We start from the raw sequence: 15362 nt of genomic DNA, 5'->3' as shown, positions 1-15362 counted from the left end.
CATTCTACTGCTACAACGACTTATGCTGAAAAGTTAATTTAGTTTTCTAGTTGTTTTTAGTAAATAATTGTTTGCATACCTATCTAGCTTTTAATTCAGTTTTTATTAGTAGCATTTCCTGAAACAGCTATTTCCATCAAAACTTTTCTGTGTACATATATTTTTATCATATAAGAAACAATTTTAAGCAAATTAGTTCTTTATTTTATTACAAAACTGTATTACTTGAACTTGATATTGAGATTTGAAGTTTTATTGTTAATTCATTAAAAAATAAAACTTGTGGCTAACCTAGCTCTTTGTCAAATTCAACGTCAACCAGTCATGAGCCTAAGGTTATTGAAAACATGTTTACAAACTTCTTCAAGAAAGCTTTCACAGGTACAAACGATAACAACAGTTCTTAATCCTCTTTTTCTTAATTAAATTTTCCTAATTTGAATTCAATTCAATTTGAAATAAGCGATTCTGTTGCACAGAGTATGATGAAACTGAATGAGTGTTTTAGTCCAGGACTCCGGGCCCTGATGGTGTACTATCCTCCATTTAAAAAAAATGTGTTGCTTATTTATCATATCCGTTATGTGTTCCCTTTACTGAGTCCTTAAATAATTCTCTTTTTCCTAATACGTGAAAAAGTGCATTCATTTTACTTGTGAATAAGGATTATTACTTCAGCAAGGTTTCGTGAAAGTCAACTTCACGTCCTTTTGTTTAGATATTTTTGAAAAACGTGCACACGTCGGTGGTGTATTTACTGATTTTAGGAAAGCCTTTCAGAAGTCACAATATATTAATTTTAAAACTAAAACAATTAGGGTTTTGAAATCAATTTATTTAATCGGATCTCATCGTATTTAAAAAATAAAATTTATAGTGTCGTATTTCGTAATGAGTATTTGGATCAATTTTTTTTGAATTCTGGAGTTCCTCAGGGAAGCCATTTAGGTCCAATTCTATTTAATTTATTTATAAATGGCTTGGTTTTGCTCATACAAAATTTAATCGTTCTTATTAATGCTGACAACATTAAGCTTTTCAAAAGTATAAAATCAACTTCTGACTGTTGATGCAGAAGACTGTTTTCCAAGAAGACTTGTTAATATTTAGGTAATGACGCAGTAAAAATCGTCTCATTTTAAATGTTGACAAGTGTCTTGTTTCAACCTCTTTTACCGTTATTTTAATGGTTTATGCTCTAGAGAAATAGCCCCTTAAATAGTTCAACCGTAACACTCTCGCCCCTAGGAACGATCATCACTATACCCTCGAGCCCAACTTCGGTCGTACTATAAAATACAGAGATTCGTTCTTTAAACGTACTATGCGAATGTGGAATGCCTTGCCACACTCTGTCTTTCACAGTCATTGCAATATTCAGGAATTCAAAACCAATGTGCACCTACAGCTCAATTTTACCCCTGTCTCCTTTTCCTAGTGCTCACACTGTGTCTACATAAGAAGGGTAGTATTATCCCCTTGAGTGTGCGCTTATTATAAAAGAAAAATGTAAAGCACGAGTTTTACACTCGAGAAAGTTATCTTTGATTTTAATTATACGTTTCATACATGTCCTTTAAGTTAAGTCTGTAAGTTTTTTGATTAAGGTGTTATTTTTGATCACAAGTTAATTTTGAATGAGAATTTAAACTACCTTGTTAAAAAATCTAATAGGATCCTAGGATTCATAAAGAGATTCGGTTGTGATTTCTGTGACCATTACGTTCTTAAGCTTCTCTTTGTTTTAATTCTGAATAAAAGAAGCTGGTAGGTGATTAATAAGCTGGTAAATAGTTGTTTTGCATTTAAATGTTTTAAAGTCTTTGTTCAAATTGATGTGAAGCCAGCAAAGCACCCCAAGAAAGTATACAATCTTTCAAAATCAAGAATTTTTGTTTGGGTTCTTTAAGGATTGCTTACGTACATCAAAAAAGCTCAACTGTCGAAAACTCACTCTAAACATAAAATTTTCCAGTTTATCCGCTAAATAAATACCTAAAAGTACTTAGCATTCGAGAAAGACCTTCTATAATATTTTTTTTAATATCTAGGATAGAAAAAACGACTGATTGCTATTTAGAAACAAATCGTGCAACTGTAATGAAATTGTTTACCTGGTTTTATAGCATGAATCGTCTTTTTGAAACCATAATTATGTTGATCACATCCTTAGCTTGTAATGCAGCTACTAGCTCCTGAGTTATCATTTCAAGGTAACGAATGTTTGTATTTGATACCGTCTGACTCGAAGTAGAATGGTCCACAGCCATTCTGCTATAGTAACGCACTATGGATGAATTGTTACTGGGGGACTTTCTGAGCTTAAAACTCGGATATTACCGTTAAATAAACCCATAAATATAAAAATAAGGTCTGAGCTGTCAGCGGTCACAATGCTATATTTGTTTGGCACAACTTTAAAATTGTTTGTGAATGATTGGACACCTTTTAGTAGTGCTTAGACCTTAGCAACTTCTTTATAAATAGATATTTGTTTCAAAATGTTTATAAAAAAATAATGAGGACATCTCCAAGACTTTTGCTTGGTTCTCTGATTTGATCTAGAGAGTAAAAAGGCCACAAAATTATCATTTGGATGATTAAGAGCTTATAGTCGCTCAAGTGATGAGCACTTTAAAGGACAGTATTTTTAAGCAAACACCTATTACAAGACCTTGTGTTTCAAAAAAAGACAGAAGCTAGAAGATTATCCAATTGTATGAACTCGAAGGACTTTTTTAATTTGGTGTCAAATTTGAATGGTAACCTTTAAAATACGAGTAAATGCGAAGTTGAGCCCCATGGTTTAAGCAGACCATTTTAAAAAATTTGCTTAACCCAAACAACTCTCATTTTGTACCTAAGTGTGTTTATAATAAAGTTTTGGACACAAATATACCCAACGAAGAAATAAATGTACCACTGAACAAAATGAAGGATGGAAAAGTGGCAAGCTCCAATGGGATACCAGCGAAATTTCTTAAGCATTTAAAAGTTGAGTTAATGAGCAAGCTAACTGCAGTTTACAACGGCATGATTCCTCAAGAATTAAGTAAATCAATCATTTTTTCGATCGACAAAAAAGGAAGCTAGTCTGTGGTGTCGAATTATCGTGGAATATCATTTTTAAATTCGGGTTATAAAATATTAACAACCATTCTGCAAACGTGGCTGAGTAAATGAATTGATGAAGATAAGTTGTTGAAAGAATTTCAGGCAAGCTTTAGATCCGGTTACTTAAGAATCGATCATGTCTTTGATCTGAAAAGCATTGCGGATTCACTTTAAAGAAGAAGGAAGAAGTTATAGTTGTTTTTCGTAGATTTTAAGTCTGTATTTTACACGGTAAAAAGGCAAGCTCTTTTGTATGGGAATGGCGTTAAAATTTGGAAGCCTGTGTATATGGATACTAATACAGTAGTTAGAAATGGTACAGAAACGTCGGATTAATTTCGAACTTAATCAGCCTATTTGCTCTATTTATGGAAGACTTAGTCGATTTTTTACCTGCTGGTATCGAACACTCTGGAGAATTGATAAAAGTCCTGATGTTCGCTTATGATATTGCGGTTCTCTCGTCATCTCCAGAATGACTACAGGTTATAATTAAGCGGAATTTTGAGTACTGTAAATATGGAGGCCAATAGTAAACATGGAAAAGTCCAAGATTATGATTTTTAAGAACGGATGAGCTAGAAACTGGCTCAATGAAAAATGGAACTACAATGGTAAGAATATAGAGATAGTCAAAGACTTCAAATACCTTGGATTGAACTTGACAAAAAATTTAAATATGAAAACGCATCTGAGAGAAAAGCCTACAAGTGCAAAAGCCGCCATTAGCGCATATTGGAGTAGGTGTTTCTCAAACGAAAGTATCGAATGCAAATTGATTACGTGCTCAAAATCATAAATATACAAAATTACCGATTATTGAAGATAGTGACACTTCAAACTATTCGATAGAATTCAGCAAGGTATGCAGAATGGGTGAAACTTGCTTGGGAGTGTGAGATGGATCCTTACATTTCAATCACTAGAAGGAGTCACTGAACCTAATTGCAAAAGTTGATGATAGGTTATGGGGAAAAATGAAAAATGGAGCTATAATCGCGAAAATATTGAATGTGTGCGAGAATACAAATACCATGGCATTACTGTTACAAATAATTTAAATGTGGATAAACACTTGGAGGAGAAATTGGAAAGGCGAAAACTGCTATTAATATGACTTGGAAACAATGCTTCTTGAATAAGAGTATAGAACATAGTAGCAGGTTTAAAGTGTTTGAAGCAATAGCCGAGAGCATACTTTTATACGGATCGCAGGTATGGGGATGTGATGTTGAAATGGTAGACATGTGCATTCAAGAGGACACAAGCGTCCACAGGTTTTTCTTAAAACCCATCTCTGTCTATTAACTCCTACTCTCACCTCCCCGCGGTAAACATCGGGTGCCTAGTACCTTAACTGGAGATTGGGTTCCAACCCCAGTGGAAAGTTGTTGGGGGCAGCAAACAAGAGAGGGGGGGAGAGGTGTTTCCACCTTTGGCATCCCTGTCAAACTTATCCGTTTGTGCAGAACGACGATGGGAAATGCACGCTGTTCTATAAAAGTCGGAAAGCACCTTATCGATGCATTTGATGTCAAAAAAGGTTTTAGACAAGGCGATGTACTGTCATGCGACTTCTTCAACATCGTTCTTGAAAGAATTGTGCAAAACTCAACCGTCAACACTAGAGGCACAATCTTCCAAAGGTCCATCCAATTACTCGGATACGCGGATGATATTGACATAATTGGAAGATCAAAGCATGATGTCAGTGGAGCGTTTTTGTGCATTGCGACGGAAGCGAAGAAGATGGGTTTAGTGGTCAATGAGGGCAAGACCAAGTATATGCTGTCATCAAAAAAGGACACTGAACGACGACGTCTTCAACAAAACGTCACCATGGACAGCTATAACTTTGAGGTAGTTAAGGACTTTGTCTACCTAGGCACCGCTATTAATACAGACAACGACACCAGCGCTGAAATCAAACGAAGAATAACTCTTGCAAATCGCTGCTTCTATTAACTAAGAAGGCAATTGAGAAGTAAAGTCCTCTCTCGAGCATCTAAAATCACCATCTATAAGACACTCATCATCCCGGTTCTCATTTATGGCGCTGAGGCCTGGACCCTGTCAAAGAAAGATGAGAGCGTCTTAGGATGCTTCGAGAGAAAAATTCTTCGGTCCCGTACGCATATATAGAGAATGAAGGAGAAGATATAACGAGGACCTGTACGGGCTGTACAGAGACACTGACCTAGTTAACAAAATTAAAGTCCAACGGCTTAGATGGCTAGGTCATGTAGAGTGGATGGACATCAACGCTCCAGCCCGGAAGGTCTTCGAAACCAATCCCGAGGGACGGCGAAGTAGATGAAGACCGCGATTTAGGTGGCGCACCTAGGTGAGAGATGACCTCAACCAACTTGGCGTGCGAAACTGGAGACAGCTAGCTAAGGACCGAGCTGGCTGGAGACGCATGTTGGTTGAGACCCAGGTTTGACCCGGACTGTAGCGCGACCTTAAGTAAGTAAGTAAGTAAGGTATAATAAATAAATTGTGTGGCGTAACAGTCCGTTGGGAACCAGTGCCTAGTGACTTACAACTGTCAACCATTTCCTGTGTGCGAGTACTGTTGTCAGGAATGGAAGGGACCTACAATTTTAGGCCGAATCCGGACGCCTAATTTGAGGAAGCACTTTTGCATGACCAGGATTACTCTTGAAGGATTTTTCAATTCCTCGCAAGAGTCAGTACCCGCGAAAATGATTTTTTTTAAATTAAGGTGGCACAGGCAGGGATTGAACCCAAGACCCCTTGCATGACAGTCCCATGCACTAACCATCATGCCACGGGTACTGAAAGTATGGTATTCGGATGTAAAAAGCACAATTTGGTTGAAAAACTCCTAACGCACTTTATAAAAAGAATATTTCATTTGCGACAAATACGCCAAACCACGTAATAATGCTGGAAACGGGTCTCTCTCCTTTGATTATAAAAACATTGAAGTTACAAGCGGACTTCTTGCTTAACGTTTTTAAAACGAATGATTCGCGGGTCGTAAAAAAAGTGCCCAAAAAGCCATACAACATCAAAGAAGTGGCAACATCTTTCTGGGGAGTGTCAAATTAATTTTAGTTTACCCATCGAGGACTAAACAACCGCTAAAAACATCTTGTATGAAGTCATTTTAAAGGTTGATGAGAAATGTAGAGCTGAATATATTGCTGATGCGTCTAATTCATTGTACAGAACACCTTACAGCAGAATAAATCATAACCTTGCAGAGAACGACTATTTTAAGGATTCCAATAATGTCAGTGTGATTTTTATGATGGTCAGACTACGTAGTGAACTAATAGATTTAAATTTTATTTCACACAGACCTGATTTACCCCTAAAGTGTAATATGTGCATTGTGCAACCTATCAGAAAGAGAAGATATTGTCCACTTCTTAAGAAAATGCCCCATTCTCAGCAAAATCAGAAGAAATGTATTCTATTGGAAGATCGAGTGATAAGTTAAGTATTTTGGGATAAATAAATTGTCCAATTCTTAAAGACATCAGACATCTTCATTCTTGGAACGTGTTTTTTGAATGAAAATGGAATTATATTATTTTTGAACGATTTCGACGTTAATGCTTTTTTTGATTTTTGTAAACAATGTAAAATATTCAAGATAATCAATAGAAATCTTATCTATCCATCTATCTTATACATTCAGATCACTAAGTTGTTCTTAAAAATATGTGTATTCTATTGACTCTTTAATAATAAATTAAATAGATATAGCATATTAAAACTCTTCCTTTAAAACTTCCGGCATGGTTATCAAGATAATTACATGGTTACAAGGCCTTACGTTGCCTAGTACCTTCATAAAATGTTGTCTAAGCAAATGGCTCCCAGCGTGAAGACTCATGATATTACCAATAATCTATATATGTACATATATTGAACCTCATACACTCGTATAGTCCTTGAAAACATGTCAATAACTCTTCTCTCCTTCAATAATAGTAAATATCCTTTTTCTTATAAACATTCGAGAATGTACATATATCTAATACGAGTAATCCCTTGGGATGGTCAACATGATTAGCCATATATCCTGCATTGTTATTCCCAATTTCATCCTTTTGGCTTGAAGCAAATTAGACCTTCATATACCTAAGAGTAAGAGCTACCTATAACTTTCTCATCTATTAGACGAACTAATTTGTGGATTTTCTTTGTACACACACGATCTAAATATGAATCTTAAGCTCCCTGCCATATTATCCTTACCCTGTTCCCAATGCTCATATATAGTCTACCCTCTGCCTAGCCCTCAGTAGTTAGGTACTGCCTCAAATATACATAATAAACAAATTCCAATTAATGCAAAGTCAGCCCACAGCAACAACATTATTATAATCAATTATAATTTATAGCATTTGGCTTACCTCATTCGATTGTCCATGACAGGAACTCGAGCCCATGGATTCTGAACTTTTTCTTCTCAAACCATTCTGAGCTGCGGTCCCTCTATTCTTTTGTTGGTGCTGCTTATGTTGTTGCCGGACCTTTTGCAAGCGGCAACATATCCTCGTGTATGTACATTGCAGGGCCTCAGCTAACAGGCCGCCGAGGCTCGATAAACACATCAACATCAAAGGAACTCCAATTAAGGCATACAGGATGGTGGCGATTTTTCCGGCGGAAGATTTTGGTGTCAGGTTACCATGGCCTAGAAATATGCCAAACGAACAAAAGAACGAAAGAGAAGAGGGAAAAGTGAAAAGAGAAAACAAACAAAAAATTGAATGGGTGAATTGAGTTGGTTTAGGGTTTGAGTTTAGGTCTTTGAGTAAGGGACCTTGCAATAAATAAACGGAGGCAAATCATTTGAATTTCCTTTACTTTTTGCCTTCAATGTTCACGTTTATGTTCATGTTTAGAATACTGTGTACGAGAGGTTGAGGTTTTGTATATTTTTTACCTTTCCGAAGGTTGGATGTTGGGGTGGTTTCTTTTTTATTATTTTACCGTAGTGATGGAGCATAATGGCATCTTTTAACGTTGCTTTATGATCTTCTTACTCTGGGCTATATATCCATTCATAGCTGGGGGCATGGAGCAGTAACCGCAAGGAAATGAATGTATTTTCATACATAGAGTTGGTGTATAAAAAGTGTACTGCTTCCACTTGAATAAACTGAGATATAAAGCTTCAGGCAATATTTACAACCCCAAAAAAAAAAAAAAAAAGAAGAAGAAGACATTCTACTTAGAACGTAAAAATAAAACCGCTCGATGAAATGGCATTCAATGGAATGACCTTGGTATTTGCCATTAAGTATGTCAGTTAGACAAGAAAAATAAGACAATAAGGTTAAAGATAAAATTATAAGTAGGGGAGGTTCATGTTCTCGAATGTAAATATTATGACGAACGGAAATTTTGCTTTTATAAAATATCATAAGCTTGATAAATAATGAATGAGGTATTCGCCTGTGTAGACAAAATTTAATAAAATATACGTGTCAGGCCCTCGAAATAATTTAAAAAAAAGTTAATAAAATCAAATGAATTGTTTTAATTAACGGTAATTCCATGTTGTGATAAAGAGCTTTAATTTAATTTTTACATTCTGGTCTTCTTAATGTGTTTTGACCTTTGCTTTCTTTCTTAATTGTAAAAACTTTGTAAAGCGATGATAAATTATTAAAAAAATACGAAAATTCAGTTTGAGTACACAAAGTTTTCAAGTTGTAAAAAAATTTTTAACTAAGGGACCAGTTATTTTTAGCTATCATTGGTTTTGGTCATTGAAACCAATCATTGAAATTTGTTTGACAGTTTGGTTATAGCTTTCAATGAAAACTTCTGTCAGCAGACATACATTTCAAGACTGGAATCGAACGTGTAGAACATGCGATTTACTATAAAGATTCTTAAGTTACTTATTTTTTAGTAGCTAGTGTTTATTAACTAAAGGCGTTCTGAAAAATTTAAATTAAAAAAATGGTACCTTTTATCTAAAGACAATGAAGGTAATATATTTAAGATTAAGTGTTCCTTAACGAACTTTGGATATGCACGTGGAATATTAGATCCCTTGACAGACCACGTGCAGCCGAAGAATTAGTTGAGGCCTTTAACTGCTACTAAGCAGACATCACATCCAGGAAATATGATGGGATGGGCCGGTTAAAATGAGGATGAAAAACTGTGATATTTACTATTTTACTGCTTCCGATAAAACCAACATTTTATTTATTTGGATGCGGTTTTGTAATTTGAGCCAAACTAAGGTAACAAGTCTTGAGCTATAGGTGCCTCAACGAGAGCCTAATGACCATCCGCTCCCACAGAAGAGAAGGATGACGACAACAAAGATATTTTCTTCGAGCTCTTAGACAAAACATATCCAGCAGTGTCCAAGCTACGACATTAAAATGTCGGCAGGCAAATGCAGCCAAACAACAGGCACGCAAAGCGGCGCTGCATAAAGGGACGAGAGATGGCTCATGACCTCTATGAGCAAAAGAGGCCAGAGGAACACTGACTTCTGAGAAGCAAAAAACAAGATCATGAGAAGCGTGTGGTCGAAGATGTTGAGAGGTTTTAAAACAGGAATGAAGTTCAAAAGTTTTATGAACAGGTGAAACGAAATGAACAGGTACATAAACCTAGAACAGAAGGCTGCAAAGACGAAAGTGGAAACATCATGGTGGAACCGCAGTCAATGCTGAGGATATGGAAGGACCACTTCTGCAGACTGTATAACGGCGACGACGAAGTGAATTACACTGTCAGGTAGGATGATCCATTCAACATAGACGATGAAAGCCAACAATCCCGGCCTCCCGACTTAGACGAAGTAAGGATTGCCATATCTAAGCTGAAGTCTAATAAAGCCGCTGGAGCAGATGGCTTAAATGCCAAGCTCTTTAAAGCAGCTGGAGATAAGTTGGTTAGGAGGATGAACCAACTTATCTGTAAGATATGGTTGGAAGAATGCATGCCCGAGGAATGGGACCAAATTTTTGTTTGCCCGATCCGATCCTGAAAAAAGAAGACCCTCTGAACTGAACCAACTATAGAGGCAACAGTCTACTTAACATCGCTTACAAAATCTTTTCTGCCGTAATATGTGAATGCCTTAAGCCCATCGTCAACAGCCTGATAGGTCCTTCAGAGTGGTTCTAGACCATGAAAGTCCACAGTCGATCAAATATTCACACTACGGCAGATCCTGAAAAAAACCCAAGAACACCAAATCGGCACCCACCATATTTTTATCGATTTCGAGGCCGCATATAACAGCATCTACAGGGACGAGCTGTATGAAGCCATGTACCTGTCAAAGTCGTCCGTTTGCGTAGGATGCCCATGGAGAATTCACTTGCTCTATAAAGGTTGGAAACAACTTAACTAAAAGTTTCGATGTCAACAAAAGTTTTGGCTAAGGTGATGCGCTGTCATGCTATTTCTTTAACGTCGTACTTGAAAGAATAGTGCGGAGCTTATACGTCAACACTAGAGGCTCTATATTTTAAAAGCCTGTCCAATTACTAGCATATGCTGATGAAACTAACATAATCGGAAGAACTAGGCGCGATGTCAATGGGGCTTTTGTAAGTATTGAGGCAGAGTCGGCAAAAATGGCTCTAACGATTAATGAGGGCAAAACAAAGTACATGCTGTCATCAAGAAAAGACCTACAACACCGACGTCTTAGTCAAAACGTGACCACCGACAGATGTAACTTTAAGGTAGTCAAGTACTTCGTTTACCTAGACTCCGCTGTAAAAACAGAAAACAACACCAGCGCTGAGATCAAACGAAGAAAAACTCTTGTTAACCGCTGTTTCTTTAAGATAAGAAAGCAATTGAAAAAATCCTCTTAAAGGACCAAAGTGTCGTTATATAAGACCCTTATCATCCCGTCCTACTATACGGTGCAGAAGCATGGACTGTGACAAAAGCACCGTGGGTTGTTTCGAGAGAAAAGTTCTTCGTGTGATCTCAGTCCCGTATGCATACAGGGGGAGTGGAGGAGAGGATGGAATGACGAACTTAGCCAGAAGGGTAAAAGTATAACGACTTAGATAGCTGGGTCACGTAGAGCGCATGGAAACCAATGCTCCGGCCCGGAAAGTCATCGAATTCACACCCACAGGACAGCGCAGTAGAGGAAGATCGAGGATTAGGTTGCGCGCAAAAGTGGAAAGTGACCTCACCCAACTTGGAGCGCGAAACTGGAGACATCTAGCTAGTGATCGTGCTAGAAGGAGAAGTTTGTTGGTTGAGGCCTTAGTTCATACAGGACTGTAGAGCCACCTTAAGTAAGTAAGTAAGATTTTTGTTTTAATTGTCCGGGCTATACTTTAAGAGTGTTTGATACCTTTCGTGTTGCTCAACACAGTGTAAATTATGGCATGAATGGGCCAAATTCGCGTTGTTTTAGACAGGCAAATTCAGTGTGTAAAAATGAAAATGTAGATTTCTTAAAATATTGTAGTAAAGATATTTTAATGTTTTTATTTTTTAGCTATGGAGTTTAATAATTTTAATTTGTATTTGATTAAGCTGCAAGAAAAGGTAACACAAGTATGCTGTACAAAATCACTAAGGATCTTGTAGGTTAACAAAATATTGTCAACCATCCTGTTCGTGACACGAACGGTAGTCTTTAAGTGTTAATGGAAGATCAATTGCGTAGATGGAAGGAGCACATCTGTACATTGCTGAACGATGATCAGAATACAAATGCAAACGCTAATGCAAATCATCAACTGCCGGAATTACGTAGATCTACCAGTAGTATTAATATTGACTCCCGACATGCATGGAAATAAGAACCGCGATACATCTTTTAAAAAACAACAAAACAGCTGGGCATGGATGGCATACCTGCCGAATTCCTCAAAGCAAGCGCCGACTTTGCTGCCAGTATTTTGTTGTCACTTGTTAAGTCTGTTAGGAAAAAACGAAACCTTTCCCATTGAATGGAAGTACGGGTTAACCGTCAAGCTAAAAGAAATCTTAAGAACTGCAATAACTGGCGCGGAATCACCATTCTGACCGTATTTCCAAAGTTAATGACAACCATCATTCCTGAGAGGATAAAATCAAGATCGAGTCTACGCTCAAGAGGCATCAAGAGGTATTTCGCAGTGGTCGATCATATGTCGACCACATTGACACCTTTCGAATTATTCTTGAACAATCATCGCAATACCAATCGCCGCTTTACCTCATGTTCGTTGATTTTGAAAAAGCCTTCAATCGAGTTAGTCGTGATGTTATCTGGAGATCGCTTGTTGCTAGAGGCATTCCTGATAAAATTGTTGCGATAGTAAAAGAGTCGTACGACAACGCAAGGTGTTTCGTTTGGCACAATGGACAGCTTTCCGACGCATTTCAAGTGGCACAGGGAGTGAGACAGGGCTATGTATTGTCACCGATTCTGTTCTTGTTTGCTACTGATGATGTTACGACTGCTACGGTGGGTGAACACGTGAGACAGGGTATCCACTGGCGACTGAAGGAAACATTAAGCCATTTGGACTATGCTGACTGCACATATGCTTAATGGCAAACAGAAATGGCAAACAGACCGCAGCCAAATGTGGCTGGATTAAGGATTAATTCCTGTAAAACTAAGTTTATGCACACCAGCCGAAAACAACAACATGTTATTGTGATAGAAGTGGCAGTAGAAAAGGTCACCCAGCTCAATTATCTTTGAAGCTATTTTTCACTCGATGGTGAAACGCACCTGAATGTCACCAATAGAATAAATGAAGCCCGTAGTCGATTCAGAATGCTTTTAAAGTGTGGAACTCCAGGAAAATAACGCTCCGTATCAAGTTTAAGTTGTTTGAGTCCAACTTAAAATCCGTGCTGCTATATGCCTGCGAAACTTGGAGGTGCTCTGCGAACATCTCGAGAAGGTTGCAAACTTTTGTCAACCGCTGTCTACGTTACATCCTGAACATCCGGTGGCCACAAACCATATCTAACGATGAACTAGGGCTCAGGACTGGGCAAACAAAAATGGATGTTGACAATGTTGACATCGCGCAGAGAAAGTGGCGCTGGATTGGCCATACATTGAGGAAGTCGGACGACAAAATAGCAAAGCTGTGCTTTAATGGAATCTTCAATGTAGAAGGCGGCCTGGAAGGCCAAGAGAAACATTGAGATCATCTGTCATGAAGGAAGCTCGGTCCAAAAACTTGGAGACGTGGTCCCAGCTGAGGTATCGTGCTAGGAATAGAGAGCTATGGAAGGAACTGGTTGCCGCCCTATGCTCCAGGAGGAGTTAAAGTGTTGCTACTAGTAGCCGAAAACGAAGAAGGAGAAGATTGTTATTATTTGTAATGTTGTAATTGGTAGTCTATAAGATCTATTTACTCTACTTGAAAAAATATATGTTAATAAAACTAAATAAAAAATAAATAAGGAAAAATAATTTTTATCGGTTAGAAAGTGACAGTTCGGCGGCGTGGATTGCCGAAATTTTCTTCAAGCATGAGGCCGAAAAGGACGTTTCGCCCAACGAAGTTGTACAGCAATATTTATACCACTTATATCTATTATTAATAATTAAAAAATTTCATATATTTCAATGTCGATAAATGAATCAATTTGCCATGTTTGAATATCTGTGTTACCAATAAAATAAGATGGTTTTTTGAAAGTGTATAAACCTTATAAAAGTCATCTTTCAATTATTTTTTTTGAATATTTATTTATAAACATTAGTAAATCAGGTTATATGTATATTAATTTGCATTCAGAGTAATATTATTCCAAAATGTGCAGCTTTTAAGAATCATACCTCCCTGAATATATTATTACATTATCTTTGATTACAATTTTTTTAAGGGAAAATTCGTAAAACCAGGTAATGCATTTTAATTTGCAGAGATATTCCACTTAAAAACCACATCGTTGTGTAAAAGCTCGAAATCCAATGCAGCTTACATTTACACTTTTACCACCTCCATTATTTTTTAATAACTGTCTCGCACATAAAACTCATTTAAAATGAAATATTCATAAAATTAAGCTGGTTATTTATCGCTCTTCCCTTGAGCTTGTGCATTAAGCCCTCAAATTGTCTAACGATTCTTTTTTTTATTCCTTTGACTAAAACAAATCCTCTTCAAAAGTTAATTTATATTTAAATTGTAACAAAGAATAAAAGAATTCTTTCTGTCAGTTGTCTATAAAACGAACCACTTGCTCCATCACCAAGTTCTTTAATTATGGGAAAGGTATGTAGGGAAGGTATTTTATACGGTGTTAAGGGTATATCAACCTTTTCGGTTGAACATATTTTTAGGTACTAGAAGAGAAGCAACCCCACGTCAAAGCTCAAATAAATACACTTACCTATTGTTGTTATCACAGTCACAGAATAAAGTAGGGCTTCACTGAAAGACCATCGTCCTTTGTCCGATTCGAATCCAGTGGTAGTCACGGCCGCCGCTGCCGTCGTCGACGATGAAGCTGGAGAAACTACACCCACCATTCCGCCATTTCGTGTTGCTGCCACAATTGATCCCTCGAAGCGTCGTAGCTGTTCGTGCACCAACATCGTCCAGTTCTGTTCGTACAGGACGTTTAACTTTTCTAAATCATAAAAAAAGGACACAAAATTAAATCTTTGACTCAAATACGTTACAAACTTAGTTCTAAATTAAATTGAAGAAAAGGGTTTCAAATATTAATGTTAGGTTTGTATTGTAGAGGTACAACAATGTGCAGATCAAAAACGTGACCGAAAACGAGGTCAGCTTTTTCAATTTGAAATTTAGGTTTCTTGATGGTACCTTATGTTCTCGATTCGGCTTTTTATTCAGAACAAACTTTTTTTTGTATTCCATAACTAAGCCTCCTTGCTGCCTCTAGGAATATAATAATAGAATTTTTTCAAAACAGCAATTAAAAGTATGTTTCACGTAGAGATATTTTTTAATTTCTATTTTAATTTTTTAAAAAGTATTGTCATAATGGAAGTAATAATTGTGCTATTTTTGTGAAAAAGAAAGTTATATAAATCAAGTGACCATAGAGGCTGATGGAAAAGGATATGCTTATTTAAGAGGTAGAAACTTTATCAGTAGGTACTTCATAAAGGCAAATGGATATTGCTTGTAGCACTGCCATCACCACCAACCGAACGAGAGTGTAAAATTTATTTTTAAACAAAAAAAAAATCCTTTTTTGTGAGGAAAGTATTAAAAATACGACCGACAAAAGGATTAAAAACTTTCCTTTCATTTTATTTTACAATTTTTCCA

General features: G+C 36.9%; 1 protein-coding gene across 1 annotated transcript in view; it reads right to left on the bottom strand.

The window, feature by feature from the left end:
• The window catches only part of LOC129941192 (uncharacterized), a 214381-nt gene that overhangs the window by 34532 nt on the left and 164487 nt on the right, over positions 1–15362 (bottom strand). Inside the window, exons 3-4 of the mRNA XM_056049764.1 lie at positions 14452–14691; positions 7506–7789 (exon numbers count right to left, since the gene is read on the bottom strand). Coding sequence (XP_055905739.1) covers positions 7506–7789; positions 14452–14691 — 524 coding nt within the window. The remainder of the gene's footprint in view (positions 1–7505; positions 7790–14451; positions 14692–15362) is intronic.

Source organism: Eupeodes corollae, chromosome 1 (assembly GCF_945859685.1).
Source record: "Eupeodes corollae chromosome 1, idEupCoro1.1, whole genome shotgun sequence".
Classification (NCBI taxonomy): Eukaryota; Metazoa; Arthropoda; class Insecta; order Diptera; family Syrphidae; genus Eupeodes; species Eupeodes corollae.
This window is presented reverse-complemented; position numbering and strand designations above follow the sequence as displayed.